General features: G+C 45.4%; 1 protein-coding gene across 3 annotated transcripts in view; it reads left to right on the plus strand.

The window, feature by feature from the left end:
- Positions 1–24,784, plus strand: part of NSD1 (nuclear receptor binding SET domain protein 1) — a 1,028,734-nt gene that overhangs the window by 168,633 nt on the left and 835,317 nt on the right. For all 3 annotated transcript variants that reach the window (XM_086931779.1, XM_086931778.1, XM_086931780.1), the window contains exons 4-5: positions 13,276–13,448; positions 20,558–22,775. In XM_086931779.1, the coding sequence (XP_086787905.1) occupies positions 13,276–13,448; positions 20,558–22,775 (2,391 nt within the window). The remainder of the gene's footprint in view (positions 1–13,275; positions 13,449–20,557; positions 22,776–24,784) is intronic.

A 24,784-nucleotide genomic window follows, 5' to 3' on the forward strand; every position in this document is an offset into this window, starting at 1 on the left:
CTTATTATGACAATCCGGAAAGAATTGAGGGAAACTATAAGGCGGATATAAAAGCAAGGTATTGGAAAACACTGAACCCACTGCCTATAGTCAGTGTTACTGACAATGCTATTGCCTATGCCTGTAAACCCCAACCTCAGTTTTATTTAACATTTACCGTTAATGTGCAATGGCGATTCCTTCTAACAAGGTTTAGGCTGGAGATTCTGCACTTCTTGCTTGCATTCCCGAAACAAGGGGGTTGGTGTGAGAGGCTGCCCCCTTGCCCTTGTAATAATAGGGATAGACAAAGCACTTTACATTTGGTTCTTTTTTGCTCCCTATATAAGGAGCCAAGACTCCGGTTTATCAAACCAATCCTGAAGGGGAGGCAACCTTGCACTTATGAGGAAGGGTACGAATATCTGTCATCATTATCCTCTGTAGAATTCTGCTGTTCCATGTTAAATTTTATTAGAATCTCACTAAAGATTAGGAAGACTTATGGGTAGTATTACATGTATAGAATTTTTCCTGTTGAAAATCATGTCTTGTATATTCTTTTATGGTCATTATTATGTCTTTCTAATGTCTTTCTTAAATTCTGGAAAAATCGTGCTTTTTAAATCAGAACTTTTTAATCCTATGAGGCATGATGAATTGTATGTTCAATACTTTTATGATTCATTTTATGTATCGAATAAAGTTTTTGAAACGAAACGAAACGACAGTTCGCGCCCAGCCTCATCAGAGAATTCAGTGCGTTTCTGACGCAGTTGCGCCAGCGTCTCGGGACTGGGGCGGCCGCCTGGGTGGTGTCCAGGTCCTTGATTTCCCCCTCCAGCTTTGCCAAAGTGGTATGAATAGATCAAAGGACGCCTGCCTTCTTGGAAATACACTCGCCACGAATGACGGCCTTAAACCCCTCCCATAGGGTGGAAGCCGACTCCACCGAGCCCGCTTTGAGATCAAAGTAATTGGTGATCGCGGTCTGGATGTCAGCACAGAAGACAGAGTCCTGGAGGGCGTTAGGGGGAAGGCGCCAAGTAAAGGCCCGTCGCGGGGAATGAGGAGGGCGAAGACGGATCTGGACTGGCACGTGGTCCGAAAAGATGCGAGCAATGTGCATTGCGTCGGAGAGCCAGGACAGAACGTCCGGGGAGGTCAGCCAAAAGTCTACACGCGGCCAACAGCCCCGCGTGCCAGTGAAGCAGGTGCCCTCTCGCACAACAGGATGGGAATGGCGCCAAGCGTCGTAAAGAGCATTATCGGCTAGAATAGATGTAAGAGCTACCGCAGCGTGCGGATGAGACGTGTGGGAATCTGACCGGTCCAAAGTCGCAGATAGGGTAACATTAAAGTCCCCGCCCCAAAGGATCGCCGCAGGAGAAGATGAGATGCCAAACGTGGTTGAAGAATTCTTTGTCGTCACAATTGGGGCCATAGACCGCGGCAATCGTAACAGGTTGTGCAAGTAGTAAGCCATGGAGAATCTCATATCTGCCTTCCGAATCAAGGATCACCCTGTCAGTCTACCAAGGGAGGCCCCGCCTTATCAAAATAGAGACACCCTTGGCATATGAGGAGTTAGTGGCAGAGTGGGATTTCCCCCAGTACCTGGAGTGGAGGTTGGAGATAGTCCCCGGCAGCAGGTGTGTCTCTTGCAGGAGACGTATATCCACTTTGTGGCGTTGTAAATGTGAATGAATCAGTCGGGCTATGCGGTGATCAATCAGGCCCCGGATATTCCAGGACCAGCATACTACGTCAGCCATAGGGGGGCAGTATTGAATACAGTACCACGCGGCGCAGGCGGCAAGCCCCGCAGAGAAGCACAGCGCACATGGGGAACAGGAGGGAAGGAGGGCAGCGGCCAGCGACCCAGGCGGTAGAGGGGGTCAGACACCTCTGATTGTCCCACAGGGGAAATAGGCAATCAGGACAGTGAAGGAGAGGCGCGCAAGCAACTAACGGGCAGGCAAGGCCTAGAGCGCAAATCACTGCAATGAACAGTGAGAGCCCAACACAGGACAGACCACAAGAGATGTGGCATGTTGGGAGAGGAAGGGACCAGTAGAGCAAAAGGTTGACCTTCAATCCAAGCCCAGTGAGCAGGAGCAGGGCAAGTCAAAAAGCACAAAGGAACTTAACCTGCGAGACTAAAAGCGAGTGGCCAAAACAATAAGCACAGTACAGTATCAATGGTGAAGCATGTAAAAGCAATACTGAGCAACAACATGGTGGCAAATTGAAGCCGCCTCCTCAATAAAGGAGCAAAGCACCCTGCAACCCCCCCCCACCCCATCCCTGAATAACAGCCACAGACCAAAACCCCCCCCCCGCACCCACTCCAACCCCCCCCCCCCCCCCCCAACAAGCTGAGTTGTCCACCCACCCCACCCCGGGAACCCACAACTAGAAGAGGGAAGAACAGTGGGAGAAAAGGGAATCATCCCGTGAGGGCATGGCAGGGCTAGGCATATACCCCTGCAGAGAAGCAGGGTGGCCAATCTGTAGAGTTGTCAGACATCATTCAGAAGGTGGTAAGTCAATGAACCAGTAATGTTTGCACTTCTCAATTGTTCTCACTGAGGCGGCAAGTTTCGTCAGACTGAGATGTAGAAGGGGAGGAGCGGGCATCCTTGTCCAATCTCTTAGCAAACGCCAGGGTCTCTCTGGGTCAGGGTAAACAAGTTTTTGTGCCCTGGCGGACACTCCGCTTCGCCGGATAGGCCAGTGAGTATGAAACCTCATGCTTGGTAGGATGCGTTTGGCAGGGAGGAATTCTCTTCGTGCAGCTTGGACGGCCAGGGTATAGTCTGGGTAAAAGGAGAGTGCATTACCCTGGTGGGTCATGGTGCCCTTGTCACGTGCAGCACGAAGGATGGCGTCCCGGTCCCGGTAGTTCAAGATCTTGGCTATGATTGGACGTGGGGGCAGATCATGACCGGGGACCAAGAGAACGATGGGCTCGCTCCACAATGAAAACTGAGGATAAGACATCACCGAATAGTTCCTTGATCAGCTGTTCCACAAAGTCCTCCATCCTGGAAATGTTTGTGGACTCTGGAAGGCCCGTAATGCGGAGGTTGCTCTGCCGTGAACGGCGCCTCCAAATCATGTTCTTCCAGGTAATGGCGAGGATCTTGTCCATCTGCAGTAGCTTCTGCCGGTCCTGGGTGGCAGCATCCTCAGCGTCCGAGACTCTGGTTTCGACGTGTAGAATCCGATTGTCGTGGGAGTCGACACAGGCCTTCACTGTGTTCAAGCGGGCTGAGAGTTGGTCCAGCTGGACGGCAATACCGGTCACCGTGATTTGACGTCCAGCATGATGACCTTAAGGTCTTCCTCACGGGTCGGGGGGCCTTCCATGTTGACAGCAGAGTCGGCACCCTCCGATCCTGCAACGTCCTGGCGAGAAGACCTACGGAGCTCGAAGCTGATCTTGGGCTGTTTTGGATCGTTTTTTCCCCATGGTGGAAGGCCCCGGCAGTTGAGGAGCGGCCCAGAGGAGTTGAGAAGAGCCCGAGGCCCACCAGCCCCTGACAGCCGGCAGCAGAAGTGGAGCGAGAGGTAGGTGGATTCCGCTCAATGCGCCTCCAGGGAGGGACAAAGGGCACCTTAAGGAGCAGAGAAGAGAGAACATGGAGCCGCCAGAAGTGGAAAGTAGCGTGGGTGAACTATGGCACGATCTGGGCCAGCTCCCCCTGAAGCACCAGGCTACTGAGGCTGCCAAGCAGGGTATCCAGCGGGCTGCAGATCAGGACAATTCAGTCAGACAACCTATTCCGGCTATCCCAAAGAAACCGAGTCGTAGGAGGGCACCTCCGATGCCGAAAGAGATTGATTCCTTAGAAGGCACAAGGGCGACGGTACTCCACACACCTAGCCACCGAGTCAAGCAGCCACACTCTGAAGATGATAGTCCGGCTAGGGCACACCCCGTGAGGTAAGGCCGGGGCAGTGGGGCGCGGCACGGCACCAGATGGAGCTACAATGCAGGGTGCAAGCAGTCCCAATGATCCCACGGGTGGAAGCGGCAATTAGCAAGTGCGGCCGTGGTGGTGTCAGGTGGGCCAGCTTAGGCGGCGGCGAGAAGGGAGCAGGTGAGGAGTCAAAGGGGTCTCAGCAGGTCCAGGGCCTAATCTTGGCGGTACAGCTCCTGAACAGGGTGCAGAATTAGGAGCAAAGGCAGGTAGGGCACAGAAAGCAGCATGCAGCTCCCACGCAGCCCTGAAAGCGGATTGTCACCAGGGGGAGGCACACCAGACTGCAGCAATGGCGAGCAGGGATTCGCGGGGGCCCCGCCGCTTGCGACCCAAGCCCAGGCACCCGGGGGAAGCGGCCAGGAGGCAGCCAAACACCCGGCACCCTAACGCAGCACACCAGGACAGGCGGAACGGCCCACGAGCCCCCAACCCCGCCCGCCAAGCCACAGAGGCCACCACACTCACCCGCGGGCCCTGGGAGGCGTCCAGCAGTGCCCAGCAGACCACAGCCGCCACAGGTGGAAGAGGCCCGACTTCGTGGTCCAGAGGTCAAAGGGCCCGGTAAGGAGGAGCAATGGCACAGCCCCTCCAAAGAACACACGAGAGGGCAGCGATGCAACAGCTTCAGGCGACAGCAGTCAGGAGGCGAGCCGGCGGCTGGCGGGGCCGAAGCGGGACCAAGCTCTGATCACGTCAGTGCAGCAGACAGGCAGAGGAGGAGGAAGGCAGAGCACTGGCTTCAGTGGGCAGCGTCCACGCACTCTGGGGGACAAAGGGGCGTAAGGGGTGTGCATGGCAAACTGCGTCAACAACGAGCAAGATGACGCGGGGGAACCGCAGCGCCGGGCACCCGCAGCGGCCGCGCGGAGTGCACAAGAGACCCGGCGCCTACCTCACAGCAAACTAGGTCGAGCGGGACGGACAGACCCCCAACCCAGCCCGCAGACCAACAGCAGCAGCAGCCACACTCACCCGAGGGCAGCCTACAGTGCACTGCTGTGCCCAGCGCCCACAGGCAGTCCCCCGTAGAGTAGGCCTGACCTTGCGAACCAGAGTTCGGAGGCCCGATGTCACAGGAGGAATGGCGCAGCTTCACCGCCGAGCCCGTCCAGGCGACTACAGCGCGATGGTTCGGTGCCGTACTGAAGAGGGAGTCAGGATTCAGCTGAGAAGTGCATCAAAGATAGGGATATCGACAGGATTATTGCAGATTTTGATGCTTGGCCGGCAGAGCCCACTCAGTGTGCGGCCATCATAGCGGAGCAATTTCCAGACCACCTGAAGGCCTTGTACTCTCCCCAGCGGTAGTGCCTACTGGAAGAGCTTGAGCGGTTTGTGGGTTACCACCCCCAGGATTCGCTATTAAAGGACAGCGATGTACCAGATAAGGCGTTGTAGGTGACACAAATCGCCTATCCCATAAGGCACCACAAAGGGAGGAAAGCACTGGGCTCAAACGGCCTGCCGGCAGAATTTCTTTAAATGCCTGGTGAGTTAGTTGGAGGAACCACTTCTCCGGATGTATCAGAAGGCATTGGAGTACAGAACTCAACCAGACATTTGCACGGCCCATATTGCCCTAATGGACAAAACTGGGAAGAAACCAGGACACCGTCTCATATCAGCTGATAACCCTTTTAAATATGGGGAAAAGCAGGGGTCCTAGCCTCCTGTCTGAGGTGTGAAATAAACTGATTCACTGGGACCAATCAGGAGTTATGCAGCTTCATGCTATGAGATGTCCCTGAGATGCCTCTACAGCGCTCTCGGCAGAGCACGCTATACTGGGAAACCAGTGATGATCCTGACCCTGGATGCTGAAAAGGCATTTGAATGCCCATACCTAATGGTAGTGCTGAAAAAGATGGGCTTTGGAAAGACTTTTCTATCCTGGATTAGCCTGATTTACACAACACTTTTGGCCAGGGTGCTTGTTAATGGGATGCTGACACTGGAGTTCCGGGAGGGGTACAAGAGGCCCATTGTCTCCCTGGTTTGCACTGGCCATCACACCACTGGGTATGGAAGGACGCCCTGTTGTGGGACATGTGCTGGGATTATGATTGGGAAGACGTGATCTCCCTATATGCCAATGGCTTGCTGTTATACCAGATGCAGTCCATTCCCGTGGTGTTCGAGTTCTTCAGTCTCTTTGCAAGATACTCTAGGATCCATACTAATTGGCACAAGCAGGACAGTGCCAACCAAAAGATTGGGATTGCCCCCTGCAGTGGAACAAGACCGAATTTAAGTATCTCTGTATCTTTATCACTAAGGACCCTGGTATCTTTTATGCTCAGATGTTGGAGAGTATACTAGGGCAGTACAGGAAAGATGTGACCAAATCAGAGGCAGCTGTCGCTATTCTTGATGGGTAGAGTGAAGCTCTACAAAATGATTTACCTACATTTCTTTGTATACTGCAGAATACCCCATGTGTGGTCTCTGAAGGTTTCTTTTGTGGGGTAAATGCGACTACAAGGACATTACTGTGGGATGGGGTGGGGGGGGGGGGTTCCCCTAGGATAGCATTGGCTACCTTAATGCTGGGGTCTTATGATGGAGGCATTACTTAGCCCAATCTGAAGCTTAACTACTGGCAGCTGCTGGTGGCTGTGTGGGCATGCGGACCAATTCATGCACCAGGGATATCTGCAGGCGCTATAAGGTCACATGGAGAAGCCAGTAGAGATGGCAACTACCGCGGTGGTGGTTCAAATATAGAAGGCGACCAAGGAAATCGGGTGGGCGGAGAAAATTACCAGGGGACCTCTCCTGCACAGCTGGTATGACTGGTTTGCAATCCGCTCCTACTCCTGATGGGTCTACTCTGCACCGCGTCTGGCACCTCTTCTCAGGGCCTGGGGATTGCCACCTGCATTCTGCATCCGACTCGGGCCCACACCGCGGCCCGCTCACCATACGGCAACACCGTCTAGCTCCAATCCACTGGAGTGGACTGGGCCTCTCAAACGTCAGCTTTAGGCCCTCATGGTCACAGGCATTGGCTGCCCCATCACCCTCCATGGCCCCTCCTGCCACCGCACAGGAGCTAGGCTGGCCACAATGGGTCCAGGTTCTGCACCCAGAGTCTCTCTCTGCTGCTTTGCCCAATTCGACCTGGTGCAGCCTACTGTGGCAGCTTCCTGGGCTTATCAAAGCGGCAATCCACTCCCCGAGTCCTCAGAAGTAGTTACTCGATCCGTCACGATTAGGGAGGATTCGCCATCGTTCGATGGAGCTCTGCTCCTGTGCGCCATTTTGCTTCAGTGCCTGGCCACTCCCCCAAGACAACTGTTTTAGCAACTAATTTTAAACATTTACATTGTAAGCAATACTCTGTCTTTATTTATGACAGCATTCATAGATTTGTTATCTTAAAAAGCCCTTAACTTGAAATATAGTTGATTTTGTTGAAATATAATCCATTTTGTAGAATTTATATTCTTTGGATTACAACAGTTCATTGCAAAAGCCAACTTACGTTTTAGGACACAATTCAGTGACCAACAAAATTGCATTTTTCATGTAACTCCTTCTTAGGGATTACTCTGGGTAGCACCACCATGTTACTGCTTCATGTGCTTTTGGTAGATTACTGGTAATGCCCAAATCAAGATAAAGTTCCAGTATATACAGGCTATGCCTGACAGAAGTAAGGGGCTTTCAAGTTATTTTTTTCTTTTCTTGCTAAAAGGGATTGTTTTTTCAAAGGAATCCATTCTGTGATATACCTAAAAAACATGTATATAGTACATCTCCTTAATCTGAAACAAGACTATTTTAAAAACATAATTGAGGACAGAGCCAGGGCGCAGGGCAGAGACGCGCAGAGCAAAATTTATGAACATGGGGATAAAGCAGGGAGGCTAATTGCGTGGTTAGGTAGGAGGGAATGGGCGGCCCGGACCGTCTGGTGCCCGAGTTACAAGGAGAAGACACCATCCCCAAAATTGACCCGCAGGAAATAGATGACCAATTCGCAGACTACTATCGGAAGGGCTATCGCACGACTGGTAAACACTCAAATGATGAAAATAGTGAATTGCTTAGGGATATCAGGCTTCCCACCCTCTCAGATGAAAATAGTGAATATCTCGAGTCCGCTTTCACAGACGACGAGGTGGCACAGGTATATGAGGGGTGAATTAGGGAAAGGCGTCCAGTCCCAATGGCATTCCCATTGCACTGTACAAAGTACGACGGGACAGCCCCTTATAGCCGCTCTATGTTCATAGAGAGCCGGGATAAGGGGATACTCCCCTTTGACAAACGGGTTACAAATATCGTAGTCATACATAAGGAGGGCAAACCCAAAACCAGCTGTGCGTGCTATAGACAGATATGGCTGCTTAACGCAGAACCCAAGCTCCTCGCTAAACTATCAGCTACGCCATGATTAAAGTTATTAATACACTAGTACACCCCGATCAGTCAGGCTTCATGCCACACCGCAATACCGCCCTTAATCTAGGCCGCCTGCATGGTGTCCCGGGCAGAGTACCAACCATCCATGAAACCGTCATATTATTATCCCTAGACGCCACCATGGCATTTGATATGGTCGAATGGCCGTTTCTCTTCGCCGTGCTGGACAAGTTGGGGTTTGGTCCCGTTTTTACTGGCTGGGTCCGTCTGCTGTACTCCAGCCCCATGGCCCAGGTTGTTGTAAACAACCGCAAGTCTCCAGCTTTCCAACTGAACCATGGCACTCGCCAGGGTTGCCCTCTGTTTTCGTTCCTTTTAGGGTTAACCATGGAGCCCCTGGCGGCCTGGATCCGCCGGGATCAAGTTATTCGCGGGATGCGGTGTTCCCCGGGTTGGGAAGATGAGATATCATTATACGGAGACGAATTTCTGCTAAATCTGACTTCCCCAAGAGCCTCCTTGATTGGCCTCCTTGACATCCTCTCGGTATTTGGGAGGGGCTGCCCGATTAAAAAAGCGGCGGATGACTTCCGCTACCGTGGCATCTTCATCACTCTGAGCTCAGAGCTCCTGTTTGCCTGCAATCTGGAGCCACCTATACGGAGGCTGAAAAGTGTTATGTAAATCGGTCCTCTTCAAAATGATGGCACTGCCCCGTTTCCTATACGCTCTCCAAAACGCAATGGACCCAGTTCCCGCATCTTATTTCAAAGAAATAGAAAACCTTATAAGAGATCTCCTAACCAAATTGACCCTCAATTGGTATGACAGGGGCATTAGTCTCCCTGATAATAGGAAGTATTATTGGGCATCCCATCTTGCAGCTATAAACTGGGGGATTTATGGGTGACCGGATGACCTCGGATATGCCATGGATAGATGGCTAATCCCAGATGTGGGGGGGAGGAGTACGGTTAGTGATGGCTTGGAGCTAGATGAGGAAGATTGGCAGGTGGCGGTCCCCTCCCCTAGAGTAGTTGCAGTCCAGGCAAGGTTACGATTGGTACAGCTCAACATACTACATAGGATTTAAATCACAGGGCCGAGCTTGGTACGAATGGGCAGAGCAGAAAATGGGGAGTGCAGACGAGGGTGTGGGGAGTCCAGAACATTTATACAGATTCTATGGGATTTTGTACACATACAGTCTTATTAGCAAGACATACATTGCACGCTACGGGAGGTACTCCATATTAACCTTCAGCTTGAGGCTCACAGGTGTCTCCTAAATATTTGGGAACCTCCAGATCTTACCTCGTACACCACACAATGGGCAACCCTGGCATTCATGATCGAGTTAAGGAATATTGCACAGCACTGGGGGGGGCACCAGTCACCTACGTTGGGAAAGTGGGAGGAAGACCTAGACTAGTGCATGTTATGGGAGAAATCGGTCTATGTAGCAAAAAGGTGTCCTAAGAAATGGAGGAGGGTGTGGGGGCCAATGGAACCACTGCAGAGGGGCGATATCTGTACTTCACAGACTCCCCGGCTTGACCCTGAGACTCTTGAGACTCCTTGAATTGTTTTATATTGTGAATTGCGACTTGATTTACTGTGTTCCAGATTGGTAATAAGTAATGTGTAACGTCTCTTGCTCGTGAATTTCGATGGTGAAGTTTGTCGATTATGCTTAATAAAAAGAATTGTTGTGTATATTTTGGAATTAAACTATTTTTTAGTTATGCAAACCAAATATGGTGTCATGGCAAACATACACTATATCAATGATTAATCCACTATTTGTAGAACATAACATGTGTATGTCAAAAAATAGTAGCATCCAAAGTATAAAAATAGAAAGAACATCTCCAGCTGGGAAAATCAAAAAGATAATCATTAGCATGCAGTTTGTAATGTTGGAGCCATCCGTTCATTGAACAATAATGTAGGCGGGCTGATATTTCCTGAGGTAAATAGTTTGGTATTTTTGCATTAAATACTTTCAATAGGGCCTCAGTCTGTTTCTTTCATTTTGCATTATGAAGTGTATATAATCCTGCACTATGTGAATTTACTTTCTCATTGACAAGTTTGTGTTCATAGGACAAATGATCTGTAAAACCATTTCTATGTAGGTGTCGGTTTTTTTTACTCTCTTCATGGTGCATTGACCTGAAATCCATCTATATGTTTGCTTTTTATGCTCGTTGGAAAAGCCTATAATTTTATCCTTTAGTTAAGAAAAAAAATTCTCCAGAAAATGTGTTTGTGAATAGATATGTAACTCATCAAGATCAGTCAGATTGGTGTTTTATCAAAAAGTAATCTGCAAACAGGAGGGTGTTTAAACGATGGCTATACATTTCTGGACAGAAAGTCCTAATAATTTGAAAAATAGAAGTGAGATCAAGGATGTGTACTGAAGAGATAGGAAGAACATCACTTTTGAGTACGTTCTCATAGCTAGGTTTTTTGAAACACCCCACCTCCCCCCGACTCACCCCTTTAAAATTCAACAACTTAGTGATCAATGCAGGTAAATTATTATACAAATTAAGCCTTCTGGAATATTAAGGGAGCTAATTTCCACCACATCAGTTAGTCTATCAACCAACTCACATGCTGGTGTATAATCTACGTACGCTGCAAAAATAGGATGAGTTTATGGCTTTACGTATTGTGTAATGTAACTCTTAAAATTGATAAATTGTCTAGGCATGGGATTGGAAACCTGCCTTCTCCAGAGGAACAATGTTATTGCTGGTGGTCCATTCCTGTAAGTATTTATTGTAAATGTTATTTTGTAAAAATGTTTACAGCAGCACCCAAATCGGCTATCTGTCTACAATTTTTGAGGTCGTCTTTTTGTCCATTTTTTAATATAAAATATGGCCTGATAACACCAGTGCTTGAAATGAAAGCTTTTAGTGAATATTATTTAAACAAAGGAGCGAAATGACAATACTTTAATGTTTTGTTTTAATGGGCATCTAATTTTTGAGAGCCTTTTATATAGGTCATAATTTTTTTTTCCAGATCCCTTTATGTTGCCACCTATATCTTACAACTTAGAAACTTTTTGAAGGAACAACTATGTGGACAAATGTTAGGCACCGTTTACTATTTTAGTTTAATTAGATACCCGCTGGTATGGCAATGTTTGTTTGAAGAGACTTTCTGTCCAATTTACCCACTGTCAAAGGGCAATTTTTCTGAATCTTTTGGGTTTGATGCCTAATGCAAAGCATACCTACACTTATTTTCGTCTGATTTCAAAGTATTTTTATTGTGCATGTTTGATTCCTTTTTTTAATAACCTTATTTCATTTAGTTGTTGAATTTATATAATCCAATTTAGTCTTTTTTTCAATTTTAGTTTTAAACTCATGTACCCTTTTCTTAACTTTGTGGACACTGAAATGGTTTTTGAGGATAAACCAGAAAAATGTTTTTAGTCTTTTAATGAGATTTTCTTCACTCTAAGTAGGATTAACCTTTATTTTGGTTACTTAATAATATTAATTGATGCCATGAAACTTCCGGAAGTTGCATGTGGATTTGAAAGCTGCCTTCTAACGTTTTCTACAGAATAGCATTACAAATAGCTTTACAATTTCAATTCACTGTTATAAAGTTTTGAAGACTTCGCCTTTATTCCTACCTTGGGTAACACCTGATTTTCACATCAGACTATCCTCTTTCCATCATTGCTTCGAAATCCTTCTACCCTGCTGATCAATCATTTCATACCTTAGTTGCGAAGAATTCTCTGCATTACTATTTTGAAAAAGCCAAAGACCACTGGTCAAGACGAATAACTCTTAATAAACTATGTATCTATTCCTACAGGTCTAGGTTCTTCAAACAGTTAATAGCCTAGTGGGTAGGTATTTGCTGATTTTATAACATACTTTCAGAAAGCCAATAGACCCTTGACATGTAAACCAAGGATTCCCTTCACCAGGGCACAAGCAACCAGTACACTGCGGAGGAATGTCCCTACTCTAAACATTTGCAGATTACCGACTGGAAATCTGTCCAAATAATTCCTAAGCATTCCATCAACTCCAATTCCAGAACTAATATAATAAAGGCTCACACTTCCCTGCTCATTATGTTTTGCATAACAGGATATCCATTTATTTCTTGTTTGCAAGGTTAGGTTATGTACACTATTCTATTTGACAATGTATAGCTATCAGAATTTCATGATTGAGATGAGAGGACCACTGGCTTTAATCTTCGTCCTATATCATAAGTACTCTTTATACTTGTAAATGTGATATATGCCTTCCAGTCTATGTAAGAATTTCATTGCATTGGGTCAGGACTCTCTTAATTCGAACAACAAAAACACATTTCCTGACTCCCTCCTTTGCATGATGGGATTGGGGTGCTGTCTGTAATATGTACTTCATTATGAGTGATTTGACTGATCCATTTTTATAGTAAAGGAGGCATGTTTGACGTAGATAAAAATGTGAGCATATAAAAAAGTGTTCTTGTATCTTGCTCATTGGGTTTTAAAAAGAATACACACAAGTAAGCAATTTTGCCTTACTTGCCGTTCAACATTTTAGTCACACTGCTGGTGGGAAGGGGTTTCTGAGATTATGCATGGGGTAAGATGTAGCTTGCTGATAGACACTTGCATTGTGTGAGTGGTATACTGATTTGCTTACAATAGCTTTGAGAGCCAGTTCTTGGTCCCTCTCCACCAGAGGTAGACCCTGATAGCGGTTACCAAGAGATTTGAGCCTCTGAGTCAACAGTAGTGGTGTCAACAAAAATGTAATGTCCTTGCTGGTCTGTAGTGATAAAGGTTCATGGTTGAAACACTGAGCAAGATTGGGTTCAGATGCTTTACTGTGTCCACATTTGGTGCTGGATTGTTACTGTATCTAATTCCTTTTTATTAATCTTTCTTTGTTATCAGAGGCCCACCGGAAATTCTATCGACAGTATTATGTGGAGGCTTTGGATGACCCCTCACAGAGGAACTGGGTCAATGGAAGAGGTGTTATTTCCTTTGAAGGAAAGCATCAGTTTCATGATCTGCCAGATCTGCGGAGAAAAGGAAGACAGACCACCAAGAGCTACCAACATCGGGTAATGCCTTTTGGTCTTACTTGTAGGCTGAGCGATCAACCACTGGTAGCATAAAGAGCAGTATAACACTACTAATAGAATAGAATAGAAGACTTTAGGCACCCATACACCTTGCAAATAGTGAGTGCAAGTTGTACACCAATATTGCAACCTGTCTGTATTTTTGCATTGCATTGTTTGTATCGATAGATAGTGTTGCAAAAAGGCCAGTTGGAGACAGTCGCAAAGCGATGTGCCTACTGAATATTATTTAGGCAAGTCTCTGTTTGTGACACCTCTGTGTGATAAGCTCCAACCATAGAAATTGTAGCTTGTCCCCAAAGGCCGCTCTCCACATTTCTCAAAGGGAAGCTGTTCAGAGAGGCCAGCTTCTCCTTTACAAATGAGTTTCTGCCTCTTATGCGGTACCCGTAACTAGTCAATCGCTTGTAACTGCAGGTCCGGTCACAAACCATCGGCATATCTCATTGTAGTTCTCAGTTAGGAGGGGGGCTCGTCCCTCCCCCACCCCTGCTTCAAGGCTCCTCTTAGTGGTAATTAAGAATGATTTACAAACACCTTTTGCAATTCGGAAATGGTTTTCTGATCACAAAATGAGCTTGATACATAAAGAAATTTCATTTTGTGGTTGCAAACCCTGTGAGTTTTTATTTTGAAGGAATGGCAAAATCTTTTTGTACATCTGTCTTCAAGTCTCTGTCTGAAAATGGTTCCCATTAAAAGATGAAGTTTGATGCAGTGTCGATCACCTACATTGTTTGTATGTTTCAATTGACTGGCGGAATGCAGGGCTACAAATAGACACCCATTATAAAACTTGTTTCCAATTTTGTTTTCATTTTCTCTTTCACATTCCTATTGCCTAGCCTTCTTCCCTTTCTTCTGAATCAATCTTGATTCTCTGCATTTTCTTCTGTGCTCCCCTTTTTCTTCGTGTTAAAAACTATCATTTTGCTGCTCTTCTACTTTTCACTAAGTGGCTTTTCGTGATCCCCCCCCTATGTGCGAGTTTCTTTTACACATTTGTAAATGCCTGACAATTTGCTCCTAAAGGATCAAGTTTTGCTGTCCATTTTTTCAAAATAGTTTGAATTACATTTTAACTCGAATATGTTTGGCTTAAAAGGCAACTAGAATTCACGATCTCAAAATAATACAAAATGAGTTATGGCAGAGAAAACATCACCCTTTACATTGGGGAGTTTTGATAGTGCTTCTTTGCGGAATTCCAAGGGCTCCACTGTCCCGGAAATCATAGGAGCACTAAACAGCTAATGTTTGATTATTTTGTCCTGCGGAGCTAGGGTGCATGAATATAGTTGTGCAGTTCTTATTTCTTTTAGAATTGTTTTGAAACATCATCATTTGACTAAGGCATCGAAAATGTTTTATTTCCTGGTGTTACACTTTTTCCTCTCCTTTACAGAGTCTAGTTTTCAATTCCTTTTCATTACCTATACCAAATGGTTTTGATAAATGTACTTCTTGTGGTACTAAAGAGTCTTGGAAGGATGAGCCTACAGTTTGCATGGTTTATTTTCTCTTCTAGACTCTCTCAACATTGAGGATTGCCACAATAATTAAGAAATGCCATAGAAGAGTCTGAAATATTCTGGTGTCTTGTTTGCGACCAAACCTTGTCTGGCGGTTAACTCTGCCTTTTTAGGAAGAGGAAAGCAGCCCCATCTGTTTTGTGATTGTATCCCAGCTACAAAGTTGTTCCGTGATACCCTTACCTCCGAACTTAATAGCCCTGAATTTATAATGGGATTAACCAGATCTCTCTACCAAAATGCAGAAAAAAGTGGATTCTTTTCCCAGATTTAACAGGACAATCTTCACTATTTCGAAGACTATCTTTGCATCCCAACACTTGAGTACTTACAGGCTCTTGTTTTAGAGAGGGGGGTCAGGTAAGTATGCACAGTTTCGAGTGGTTAATTCGTAAAAGAAAAGAAAGTGCCAGGGCCCAACTTACTGGTCAGGAAGCCACGGGGGCTTACATCACCCACTGCCCATACTTTGTTTTCTAAACTCCAGTTCTGGTGCTACCCACTAAACATCACACTGATACAAGTGTGCCATTTAGGACTATTCTTGGCACATCAAGCTCGAAGGACAGACTAGACTGGCTAGTTAATTTTGGATTTTATGTATGCGGAACTGTAAAACATTTTGCTGGTCTTAAAAAAGGACAGTGCCACTATGTGGTGGACTGCCTGAATTAAGTGCAGTTGTTTATAAATAGGAGCTGTGCCTAGCTCCTGCAAACACTTGCACAAATTAATGAGCTACATTTTTAATTACATTTAAAAAAAAAGTTTCTTCTCAGTTGGGTCCTCTCTTGTTACATAATATAGCAAATTGAAGTTAAGAATGTTGAGATTAAAATCTGTTTCCCCCCCTTCATTTCGTTATAAGTTTACATACCCTCGCCTACAACTAAAGGCCAGCAAGGAATTAAAAACCTGCCCAAGACCACCACATCCTTTGCGTTCTTAATCCCAGCAATTCCCGACCAAACAGCTCTATTAGTAGTCGTTTCGCTTTCTAGTTATTGTATTTGTTATTTTCTCCGCTGTGAACACCTCCATAAGTCTGAAGAGTCATTCACTCAGGTTTTTGGTCTGTCTTTACCCTATGGTGCAGTTATTGCTTTCCCTGCCGCACAGAGTACCAACAATGGCTTACCACTTGGTGAGTGGAGGAGAAATGTTTGTTTGGCAGGCATAATATGGCTGGATGCCTTGGTATGCTTGTGTGAAACATCTCTAACAGCGTCCAACATTGAGGACCAGTAAGCTTGAAGACGTTGGCAAAGCCATATTAAGTTTACAAGTGTGTTGCGGTGCCTGCACTCCCTCCAGCATCTACTGGATCTGTTGTTATCCAATTCCAGAGTTTTACCATGGTTTGGTACCAGTTTGTATTTATTTGGTAAAAGTCTCTAGCTACCGCTGATTACATGAAGCTAGAGATTTATTTAAATTTCTCTTCTCGTTCTGCCTCCAACAGGGGCGGCTAAGTTTGGTTTCCTTCCTCTTTTGGTCTGGACACCTTCTCGCTGTTGCAGTACTTCACTAATTTTGGAGACCAGCTCTTTATTGATGTCCTTATTGATGACCCCTTGTTCATACTTTGTCATGGTCTGATAAACCAGGGGGTCTGATTGTGGTATCATTTCCCAGTGTTCAATTTGTGTATAGATGAAGCTCTTTGTTCCAGGCAAAGTAAAATTGCTCATCAGATTTTCCAGACGTGATTCCCTCCATATCAAAGAACTCTCAAATTATTTTATAGTTGGGCACTCAGATTGGCGAATAAATAGTCTTTCATGGCCAGAGTAACATCAGGGTTCCCCAATATGAGATCATTGACAAGAGGAAAGTAATTAGCTTCTACTTGGTTTAAACTGTTTCCTACATCTACATTGTGTCCTTAGTCGCCTCCACTCCAGATATGTGTCCTGAAGTCACCTGATCCACACAAAGCACCAATGCTTCCCCCGTTTAAGGGCATCTCATTCTACCATGTAGTGAAGGTAGGCCATCTGAAAACACATAATGCATGGTCTGCCAAGACGACACACCTTGGAGGCATGTGAATCCGATTCCTGGCGACGCTACGCTGTTTTATCATAGTGTGGAGGATTGTGTGCAGCACTTAAAGTGGAAGGGTTTGCTATAGGAACAGTATGCTGGGTAGTGTGGTGATCTTCATTGGAGGGATCCTTCCACACAACCCCTTGTGCCTTAATTTGAGCTCTTGGCTGGTCGTCTGCAGGAGCACCTAATCGTTTGCTGGAAGGTTCATTCCAGGTTGTGCACTAACAAGAACCCCAGATACGTTATGGTCCTGTCTGCCAGTGAAAGGGGAACCAACAGTTTATGCTGTTTACGTGTGCTCTGGATTAGAGCTGTCCAGTACTTGAGATTTAGAAGGGTTAATTTTTGTATTTTTTATTTCAACATATTTTTATTGATTTATTTTGTACATATAATCAACGCTACATCGTTACAGGGTGGCAGCCCACCCTGGCTGTTTTTCAGGAATACACTTATACAGCATATATGGTTGGCTGTCCCCCTATCCACTGCCCGTTAAGAGAATAAAGATGATTGAAAAGGGAAAGGATAGAAAGTAAGAGAGAGAGAGAGAAGAAGCCTTAGTGTGCCAGAGTGTTGCGTCCTTCTAGTTTGTTGCGATCTCGTGGGCAGTGTTGTGTAGGGCCCCTTAGTCCCTTTTGCTGGTTCTGTTCACGGTGGTTCGTAGGGGTCCAGGAATTTGTCTGAGGCCCACATTCCCCTGGAGGTTTTCCTCCATGTTGGGTCACGCAGGGCAGTGTTACCAGCCCCTCTGAGATGTCACCCAGTTGAGCCAACCCTTGAAGGTTGCCTTAGATGTGTCTTTCCATATGGTGAGTACTATTTGAAACCGTTCCATACTTTGGTAGCTCTTTTATCCGTACAGTTACAGATCTAGTTGGACCTGTCATCTTGAATATGATGTTGTCTTCATATGAGGCCTGTTTATAGGATTCCCCCCCCCCCCCCCTCCCCCCCATCCGCTCCAAGTTAATGCCAGAAATATTTGGGATTGCAAATGACTCCACTAGTGAGCAAAAAGCAGCAGGGAGACTGGGTATTCCTTATGAGTTCTCCGTTCCACTGAAAACGGTCTAGCTGAATGACCTTCGCCCAAATGGCAGAACAAGTTTTCTTATAATTGCTAATTTACCATCTACTGAATATGTACTGAATTTACTAATGTGGGTTCCAGACAATGCTGGTACTCTAATTTGAACACCTTTACATCATATGTGTCTTGTCATCATATGAAGGAGCTGTTTCTTATTATCTCTGCACCCTCTTTTTGGTATGAAACCGGATTGGTTCTGCTCTGTCAGTCATAGCAGGACCCCTTTTAAACTACTTGCGAAGATACTTCTGAAAAGCCTGGCAACAACATTCCGCCTATACATGGTAGAGCAGTTTGTCCTTCCCTGGTTTTCGAGAGACTGAGATCATGGTCTAAGACATAGATACAGTTATGCCTTTAGACTCCGAGAAGAAGTTGAAAAGTTTTGTCAGCAGGGGTTGCTAGAGACTTACAAAATGTTTTGTAGAAGAGAGCGTTGTAGTCATCAAGCATAGTGGGATTCGTTCTGGCTTAAGCTTGGAGCTGCCTGTTATCACTCTGCCTATTTGAATAGGTCTCGCTAGATCTGTCTGTTCTTCCCTGAGCCTCCGAGTGGGAGATATTCAGATATTCACCTGTTTTCTTAGGATGAACTGATTTAGCTGTATACAATGTTTGATTACATTTGTGAAAGGCATGTGCTATACTGGAATCTTCAATGCAGCTCGTTCGAATAATTGATCCTGTTATTTTCAATGCTTTCTAAATGGCTTTGTCTACTTTATTTCTGAAGTTGATCCAGCTTGTTTGCGGAAATACTCTCATCTTCTCGTCATACACACACTAAAAGATAAATGGAAGGTGAGAGGATTGCACACAAAAAAAATGGACGATAGGAGGATTGATTCCAAGATTTTTCCTTCACCTGTGACTGGCGTTCCCAAGGTGATCAACAGGATCATTCTAGGATCTTAGGCATTAACTCTTTGAACATGTTAGATGTTGCTGACTATCCAACCCCTAAAGCTTCAGAGATTTACGTTATTAATTTGTTAATTCTTTTGGAACATTTCCCCTCATTTGTGACTATATAAAACCAATCTAAAGTATCAGATCTAAATACTGTTCATTATCTTACATCTACGGCTTCTAAAATTAGTAGTGGAAAAACAAATTTCTCACCATTAAGTGGGTTACGTGCAAGCGTTTTTTTTTTACCAGTACAAAATTCATCTCTGTATTGTCAATAGCTTAATACTGTACTCGTTTATAGAAATCACATAACCCACTGTTCTTACTGATGCCCCTCTTAAACGTTTCCTCACTTTGTGCATATTCCTGCATTTTCCTTTTTCTTGTCTGTTTTTTTGATGATCGTTCTCCGAGCCCACAATCTCACCTTGAGATTGCTTTGAAAGTGCCCCCTTTCGCACTTCTCTGCAAAACACAGTTTGCATTAAAAAAACATGTCAGGGACTGGCAGAGCATGGCATTATTAATCTGGCACTATTCTGTTTTGTTTTCCTTGTTCTCCACATAAAAGCTCATATTTTGTAGCACAGCAACTTTCACAGAGACTCGTCTTTTGGCAGAGAAATCCGTAGCTTGCAGCATCTACAGTCCACTGCGATGGCCTGAATGTTCTCCTTTGGGACTGACACAGGCATAGAGGTTTGTCACTCCCTCTAAGGTGGCTCCAAACACCTGAAAATGCCCAGGATGGGGTCTGCTTCTTCTTTAAGAAACCTGGCCCTAAAGTCATATGCGGGTTCTCTGAACCTTGACACAGCCTCCCTGTTTGGTGTTCACTGAGACATTTTATGTCCACCTTTAAAACGGAATGCTGAAACAGCCCAGCCTAGTTGTTTATTGTAAAGAGCCTCTACGTTTGGGCATACATGCCTAAGCAGTGTTGAGCAGACAGTTCAAAACAATGTAATGAAGCTTACCTTTGCATTCGGAGGATCGCAATACTTACTAAGAGGATGCATGGCATGGCATGGCATGGCATGGCATTTTGGGACTCATATGAATATGTGCTGTCAACAGTTGCTGAACGAGATATTATCTTTTTAAATCCCATGTAGCGACCTCCAAACCAATTTAATGTTCCTAACCTAGATATGTGGCTGTCATTTTTGTTTTTATTTAACACTTGTGCTATATTTCCAATATTTCATTTATTTTTCACTGGTCTATCTGTTTGAGGTTCCAGGCTTTTCAACATTTTACTTAGTGCAAAATTCTCTGGTACTGGTAGTTCTGACAAAACAAAAAAAGTGTGGATGGAAGGCAGGTTTCGTATTTTGGAGAGGGTTGGTCCAGACCAGGCTCATGACTTGCTGTTAGTCTGTAATCATTAACACCATTTAATTACCTTGAAAATATTTCTGTTTACAGATTCTTTTGAGTTTACTATTCTTTTTTTTCCTATTCATACTTTTGACGTGCCTCTTTTGTTTTTTGTCCAGGTTCCTAAAAAATATAAGGCTGCATGGCAGAGGAGTGTTGTGCTTGCGGAAGAATTGATTTCCAAAGATCCAGGTAAAAAAAACTGTAGCATTGATCTCCTGAACGGTAATCAGAACTGTGAGATGCTAGAACCGTCTGAAAGGAACTCCTTAACCGATGCACTTACCCTGATGAATGGATGTCTAAGTCCTCCTGTGGCCATTTTCAAACATCCGGCTGAAGTAAAGTTCACCTGTCCCAAATCATCAAAAAAGATACATTGTGGGAAGAGCGTTGGACAAGATAGTAATGTTCAAGACCCTGCCATTGGGATGAGTTGTGTGCTGTCAACAGAAGTAGTTGAAATTGCACTGAGTGCGATCCACCCATTCTTTACTCAAAGCTCCACTGAGCACACACTCTCTGGGACTGAAGTTCAGATTTTTGAAAATCCATTCAGCTCCCATACAACCGGAGTCCTGCCTGGCGTCTCGAAAAGAAAAAAAACAGCTGGGACAAGAAACCGAACTCGTTTGCCAACTGCTAAGAATCTTCAAAGTAAAATGGACCAAAGTTTTGTGCCTAAAATATTGGAACATGAGGGGGCTTGTGATAATATACCCAAGTACACCAACAGTACCGGCAAGAAGAGAAAATGCGACAAGCCACTCACACATGTTAGCTCAGCACATTGCAGCATAGAAGCAACTGCTTTGCAAGTGCCTGCTTCTGAAGAGGAAGCATCAATTATAGCCTCTGACGGGGCATTACAAGATGTTTCTATATGCAAACGACTTCCACTTCCTGATGGTACTCCTCATCTAGCAAAGGATGATCCAGATCAAAAAAGACTTTCATTAAAAGAACCCAAGAGGCGATATGTTAGAAGCAAACGCAAAAATCAAGACGAAGCACAAGAGGGTGAAGGAAGTGAGTTTTCTGATACCAAAGGAGTGGTTCTTGGATCAAAAAACTTTTCTGCTGAGCATGGCACACTTGCCCATCAGCTGCTCCTCAGCAACATGCATGAAAGATCACGAGATGCAGCTGAGATAGAAACTGCTGTGGTTAAGCATGTTCTCTCAGAGTTGAAAGAGTTATCATACAAATCGATAAAGGAAGAGACCTGTGATGGTTCATCCTCTAAACCCATGTTGCCCTTACTTTTTGCTTCTCCTGGACAGAGTTCTGTAACTTTAGAACCAGACTACAAATTTAGCACCTTATTAATGATGTTGAAGGACATACATGATAACAAGACAAAGGAGAAGCAGGTAATGACTGGACAGAACACTGCCTCATGTACAAGCCCAGGAAGCACTTCTACAGTCAAACACTTCACGTTTTCCTCACCTGCATCAAGCAAAGAAGGGGAAGGTGGTCTCAGCCAGAGTACGAGTGACTCTTCTTTGATAGATGCTATCAAAGAATCCACATCCCTTACTGATTTAGACACATGCGGACCTATGAATACCACAGACTCTAGTGGAATGGACCCAAATTACAGTACTTCTGGCATTCTTGCAGAATCTGTGCGGCTGCTGAAACAATTTTCTAGCTTGTGTACAGAGGCAGATCTTATTAAAGCAGTTGGCAGACCTTTGAAATCAGAAAGCAAGGACCACCGAGCCATTAGCACACCAGAACCCACATCGGACATTTACAGGCATGGAACTGACCCAGTAAATGATAATCATAACTATGCGATGAGAATCCCTAGAGTGACAGTTTCCCCTGGGTTACAAAAGTGCTTGGTCAATCATGAATTTCCACGTTTTGCTAGTAATGATGTAGAGGAATCCCATGTAAAGACACCAGGTCAGCACATCACCCCTAAAAAAGAGAGGGACCTAGAGCTGGACTCTGAGCTGAGCTGTGAAGGCTCTGGGGGTGACGAATTTAATGAGTTAAATCCTGTCACCCCCAAAAGGCAATATAAACGTAGGAACCAAAGCAGTGTTCAAGTCACCAAGCGTAACTATAGAGTTGGGAGAGGTTTACAGTCTAAGAGTGCCTTCGGTCGAATAAATAATAGAGAGCCTTCTCTCAAGGGATGTGAAATACCTAGGCATCCTACACTCGCTAAGAACCTTGAAGAACAGGGAACTGGTTTACCATGTACTGATCTCTTGAATGGGGCAGAGAAGCAATTGAATGAATCAGACAAGTCAAATGGAGCTATCCAGGTGAAAAGTGAGCCTGTTAGTTCTCCTGAAGAATTGGAGCTCTTGGCACAAGGTAAGGCAACTGTGTCTCTTGATTTCTGGCCGCTAAAGGAAGTTCATTTATTTTTTTTGTTGTCAAGTGCTTTACAAATTCTTAATTAGTTATTCATGAAATAGGTCTATTAGAAACAAGTTGGATCTGACATAATATACAAGAACTGTCTTTGGTGGGGTGGTTGTGCAAGTTGATTTGGTCAAATGAGTATATGTTCTTTGAAAATAAGAAACTGAAGAGATTGTTCGAAGGAGCGTTGCTTCTATAACAACCATGTTGTTAGGCTATTGTCCTGTTTCACTGTTTAAAGGACTTTTGATTGTAAAAATACTTGCTTTACAGTCCATTAAAATGTTTCCATGTTCCATCACTCCTTTGTACACTATTACATTATGGAATGTATATTAAATATTTATTAGCAATCTATTTTAACGTTCAGTAATTGCCATGGCATGTACATTCATGAAGGACCTTCTGCTAGAGGAGCTAAGATGAGCAAAAAGAGACCAAGCTTTTTTTTTCATTTGTTGTGTCCTGTTCTCCTTCGAAACAGCGGATTTTGCAGCATGAATCTTTTCTGTACTCCGTTTTCCTGCGCATTATTCTGCTATCTAGTAGTTGGGTTTGAAAGTTACCCTACTTCTTTTTTTTGGGGGGGGGGGGTTGGTCAACCAATAGGCCGGCATTGTCATCCCCCTATAAGGTCCAAGGGATGCTCGCACTGCTCCAGTTCATGGTCATCATCTTCAGATTATTTTTCTACCATTGTGTAGAGAATCAACGTTGTGAGAAGCTGGATTTCTGTTGCAGTAACACCCCCCCCCCCCCCCCATTTTTTTGCCAGACTACTGACGCACTTTTGACTTGATGTGCCCTGGGTCCCTGTCAATCAGGTTCCCAGTGTTCTTCCTCAAACTGCACCCAACCCTAATTGGCATCTCTGGCCACAGTCCAGCCCCTGGTAAATGGTACCCAGGGCACTGTGACCAAGGAAGACCTCTAAGGGCTGCAGCAGTTTTTGTGCCACCCTTAGAGGCCCTGTACCTTTATACACACATACACACACACACCCTGCCATGGCAGGCTGTGTGTTTTGATGCAAGGCAAAGTGAAGAGAAGACTATGGCGCACATCCCTGTGTGCCCTGCCTACAACCCACTGCCCTGGCATAGGTCAGCCACCCCCCCTAGCTGGTTGCACTTTACCAGTGGTGAGGGTACATGTGCCTGAGCCCTGTACCTCTACAGTTTCTAAGTTAATTCTTAGACCTTGTAAGTGCAGTGCTGTTATTAAGAGTATATGATGCTGGGAGTTTATCACTACAAACTCCACAGTACCATAATGGCTGCACTGAAAACTAAGCAGTTGGGTATTAAACTTCTCAGCACATTAAACCCACACTGATGCTAGTGTGAGATTAAATGAAAAATGCACTCGGAGGGCATCTTAGAGAAAAACGCCCAGCCTCTGGTGGGTTCCCTGACTGGTACACACCAGCCTGCCACCACGAGACATGTTTCTGGATCCCTAGGGTGGGAGCTTTCGCTCCCTGAGCCCAAAATCAAAGCATTTCCTAGGCAGAGGTGTACACTCCTCCCCCAGGTCAGGAAGAGCCATTTGTGGCAGGCGAGCTTCAAAGGCCTTGTAGCCTTTGTAATGCAACCCGCAGCCTCTCCTGCTGTCAGGAGCAGGCCCCCTTCCTGTCTCCCCTCCTGTTCGGCGGTAAGACAGGTGGCAAAAATCTGCCAGCCCAGAAAGTGTGCCCACCTCTGCCAACCCCTCAGGTGGGGGAGGCGAGGTGAAGCCCCCTCTTCAGTACCCATCATCTTGCAGATGGTAGGCACTCCCCAATTAGGATTAGGGATTGTGCTTTCTCCCCCACATGAGGTGAGCACACCCAGGGTGTAGTCACCCTAAGGTCAGTAGCCCATTGGTTCCTGACCTCGAGACCCCTAAAACGCCCCTAAATACAGTATTTAGGGGAAAGATATGAACCCAGAAGGCAGATTCCTGCAACCTAAGTAGAA

This window comes from Lissotriton vulgaris, chromosome 7 (genome assembly GCF_964263255.1).
Source record: "Lissotriton vulgaris chromosome 7, aLisVul1.2, whole genome shotgun sequence".
Taxonomy (NCBI): domain Eukaryota; kingdom Metazoa; phylum Chordata; class Amphibia; order Caudata; family Salamandridae; genus Lissotriton; species Lissotriton vulgaris.